General features: G+C 45.3%; 1 protein-coding gene across 1 annotated transcript; it reads right to left on the reverse strand.

Moving 5' to 3' along the window:
- Positions 1 to 640: 640 nt before the first annotated feature.
- On the reverse strand, positions 641 to 2,478 carry LOC125309168. Its single transcript, XM_048265893.1, has 4 exons — positions 1,702 to 2,478; positions 1,387 to 1,536; positions 921 to 1,082; positions 641 to 832 (listed from the first exon to the last, which is right to left on the reverse strand). The coding sequence occupies exons 1-4, from the start codon at positions 2,476 to 2,478 to the stop codon at positions 641 to 643; spliced, it is 1,281 nt and encodes a 426-aa protein (XP_048121850.1).
- Positions 2,479 to 3,511: the final 1,033 nt, after the last annotated feature.

Genomic DNA, 3,511 nt, shown 5'->3' on the forward strand with positions numbered 1-3,511 from the left:
CAGAGGCTTGATCAGGTTTGATCTTCATCACTACCCTCTGAATGAACTCAAAAGAATACTTCATGGCTCGTGGATACTCAAGGTTAACGCAGTAGATGATCCCCAAAAGCATGGCAAAGCTGGATGGCACATCCTTGAAGTTGTGAAGCACAACAGTCTCCTCAACCACAACTGCCACATTGAAGACTTCACGTGGAAAGGGATCCTGGTTGTCACCTTCATAGCCAAGTTGCCAGTAGGCCAAGTTGCATCCCCTTCATGGCTGCTGCCAGTCTCACTCAGAGTGAATGTTTGGGTCAAGAAGTACATGCTTGTCAAAGCTACTTATGTCTCAGTCATTATAAACCTTGGCATGTTTTCAGGCTAATAAAAGTCTTCTTGGGCTTTCTGGTATGAGTGTGCATGTTTGTAGGTGCAATGTTGGGAGGTTACTGCAAGGGTGAACAACTTCAGTGTCCTCTCAGATCTGGGGAAGTGCATGTTGCACTGCCCCCCCCACCACCACTATTCTACCCCTCCCTCCTCCCATCACCACTATTCCACCCAACCCTCGTCCTCCCCATCACTACTATTCTGCCCCTCACTCCTCCCTGCATCATCATTATTTTGCTGCCAAAGGACTATCAACACCCATGAGTATCTAATCCAATCTCTGTGTTAAAGGTTGTGTGTGTGTGTGTGTGCGCGCGCAAGTGTATATGTGGGTGGGTGTGTTCGTATGTGGGCTGTTATGCATGACAGAAAAAGACCTTACGTCACACATCCTGATGATGTCTGATGGCTCTTCGGGTAGGTAGTGTGGCAGAGCAGCAGTCCTCCTTTCGTTTGTGTCCTACAAGACAAAAATAAGCAGGGTTGAGATTGTATTGCAAACATAACACCTGGTGCCCAATTTTACAATTCTCAGCTCGTCTACTCACGTCTTTCTTCAGACAGTCCAAAATGGCTTTCAGTGTAGGCTTCTTCCCTGACTTGGTCGCAGCTTCGTACAGTTCCAGCAGTCTTGGTGCCAATTCATCAAGCCCGTCGAGGAACGACTCAAGAAGGTCTGTGCTTACGACTCTCTTGAATTCTGCCCGAACCTGAGACAAAAAAAGACAAAAAGGTTAAGAAATCACCATCACCAAGTGTCACCATTTAGTAAGCTAGGGTTGTCTGTTGTCAAAGGCTGTCGTCCACTCAGTAATACTAGACACAATCCTCTCACTTACCTGTATGCACATTCACATCATCATTCAGACTAAAAAACAACACTTCTGAACGGACCACAGTACAGTATCAGACATCTCTCTTGTACTTCCTGGATTCACACATTCACACATTGATATCCAGTCAAACATAACTGGATTAAACTTAGGCTGTGTTGTCTATTGTCTATTGTTATACCCGTCTCTCACAGAACATGGCCGGCCATCTGGCTATGACATCCCCGATGAGAGGTTGATCCCCTACGATCTCCTTTCTGCGTTTGGAGAATGTGGCAGACATCAGCTCATCAATCTGCTGGTGATCTGAGTCTTTTTTCAGCACTTCCACCTGAATTGGATTGTACAAGCACAAAGGACACATACTAAGACAAAAGAGTAGGCTTCACATACACAAAAGCAAAGTGTAGGTAGTATAATATAGGTAGGTATGTATGCAGTAATATTAGACAGGTATGATGTGTATGTGTGATTTGCATGTGTGTGCATGATGTACCTCCATCATTCTCCGCTTTTCTTCCATGTCTTCAGCATTCAGTCCTTCAGGGGGATCTGGACAGTAGTGGACCTCACCCTTCTTTGACTTCTTCATACGTGGTCCCTTGGCTTCTTCTCCTTTTCTTTTGTTGACTCTCACCTCTGGGCATCTAGCTGCACTCAATTTCTGTCGATAGTTTCCAAGCTTAAACTTCAGGCTGTGGAACCAGCCGTACCAACCCTTTCCAGACCCTGGCTCTTTTAGACTTGGATGCTTCTCCACAAGTGCTTTGGCAACATTTTCATAGTGTTGCCTCTCAGGATAAGGACTAATCTTTGACATGCTATCTGCAAGTGTGTCCAGGATATCAGTTTTCATACCCTTAGGAATCACCAGCACAGATCCATCTTTTGCATATCTTCCATTTGCTTCTTGCAGCGTAAGTTCAACATCATGCGAGAACTCTGGAATCGGGAAGGGCTCAGGCCATTGCTGGGAGTCAGATTCCCCACTACTGACAGATGGAAGGCTGGCTATATCCAATGTGGAATCCGAGCAAGCTGTATTAGCTGTGAACAACACTTTCAATGTTGCTCTCTCCTCAAGAAGGTCTCGGATGTCGGTCAAATTGGTCGGCTGATTATTGAACGCAGGGTCCTCAAATTGTAAAATAAATCCACCTCTCAGGCCAAGGTTTGCACGCAACATCTGGCATAGTTCTTCAACACTAGGGGGGGTGATTTCGATGGAAAGGCGCCTGATATCAGTCTCAGAGAGGACAACTCGCAGCAGCATCGTGGATCTGAAATCCTGAAATTGGAGGAGAAAAAAGGTTTGACTCATTGTATACACACAATTCTTCTATATCAATTATTCTATGTCAGTGTAACTACGTACACACCGCCACCGACTTGAGCTCTGGACGCCCTGTCAAGGACGCTTGTCAAAAAAGTACAGGGAAGCTTTGGCCGCTCTGACGTGACAGCATTTTACGTTCCATCATGTTCTATCTTAATACTTCCGTCTATTCGATTGGTTGCTGGTCGTTGGACGCTGAACCGCATCATAGCTCATTACCATAAAGTTGACTGACTTTCAACTTTCTGCTTGACGCTCAAGTCGCTCAAGACGCGACGCCGACGGATTTGACGCTTCTGCCAGCTGAGAGAAGCTGGCTTCCATTGAAAATGAATGACTTCCTGACTCTTTGGAAGCTCAAGTCGGCGGCGGCGTGTACGTACAGTACCAAGTGTTGTCTTGTGACACCAACATCTGGGTTACTCCCAAGATTAGAAAACATTACAAGAGGGTTAAATATGCAGGATCACAGTAACGAACTTGCAGCAGCTTTAATTCAGCAAGAATGTTCTAGGAGTGGCTAACAGACGACCCTGCACAAAGTATGACACAAGTGGCATGTAGTCATTGAGATCCTCTGGTTTCACCAAGAAACACTTAGCAGGAATTTTCTTCACAAGATGGTAACTCCTCAAATGCTCCACATAGTAAGTCGAAAAAGGTTCAACGAAGAAACAAACATGGCCAGCCAGCACAATGCATATTTCCAAAATCCTTCCGAAGTTGGGTAGTCCACTTGTACTTCCAACAGAAAGTATCATTCCCTTTGAATACTGCGTTCCATTTAAGAAGACATTAGGGGTCAGTCCAACTGTGTCAACATCACTGAATCTATTCAAGATTGCTAGTCTAAGACCACCATCTAAGACTCCCAGGCACAAATCAGTCACTTTTGCTGTCTCAATCTCAGGCTTGAAAATGCTGGGCATTCCAAGATAATATGCCAGCATAAGTTGGTGTCTTGAGGCAA

This window comes from Alosa alosa, chromosome 16, assembly GCF_017589495.1.
Source record: "Alosa alosa isolate M-15738 ecotype Scorff River chromosome 16, AALO_Geno_1.1, whole genome shotgun sequence".
NCBI classification, from domain to species: domain Eukaryota; kingdom Metazoa; phylum Chordata; class Actinopteri; order Clupeiformes; family Clupeidae; genus Alosa; species Alosa alosa.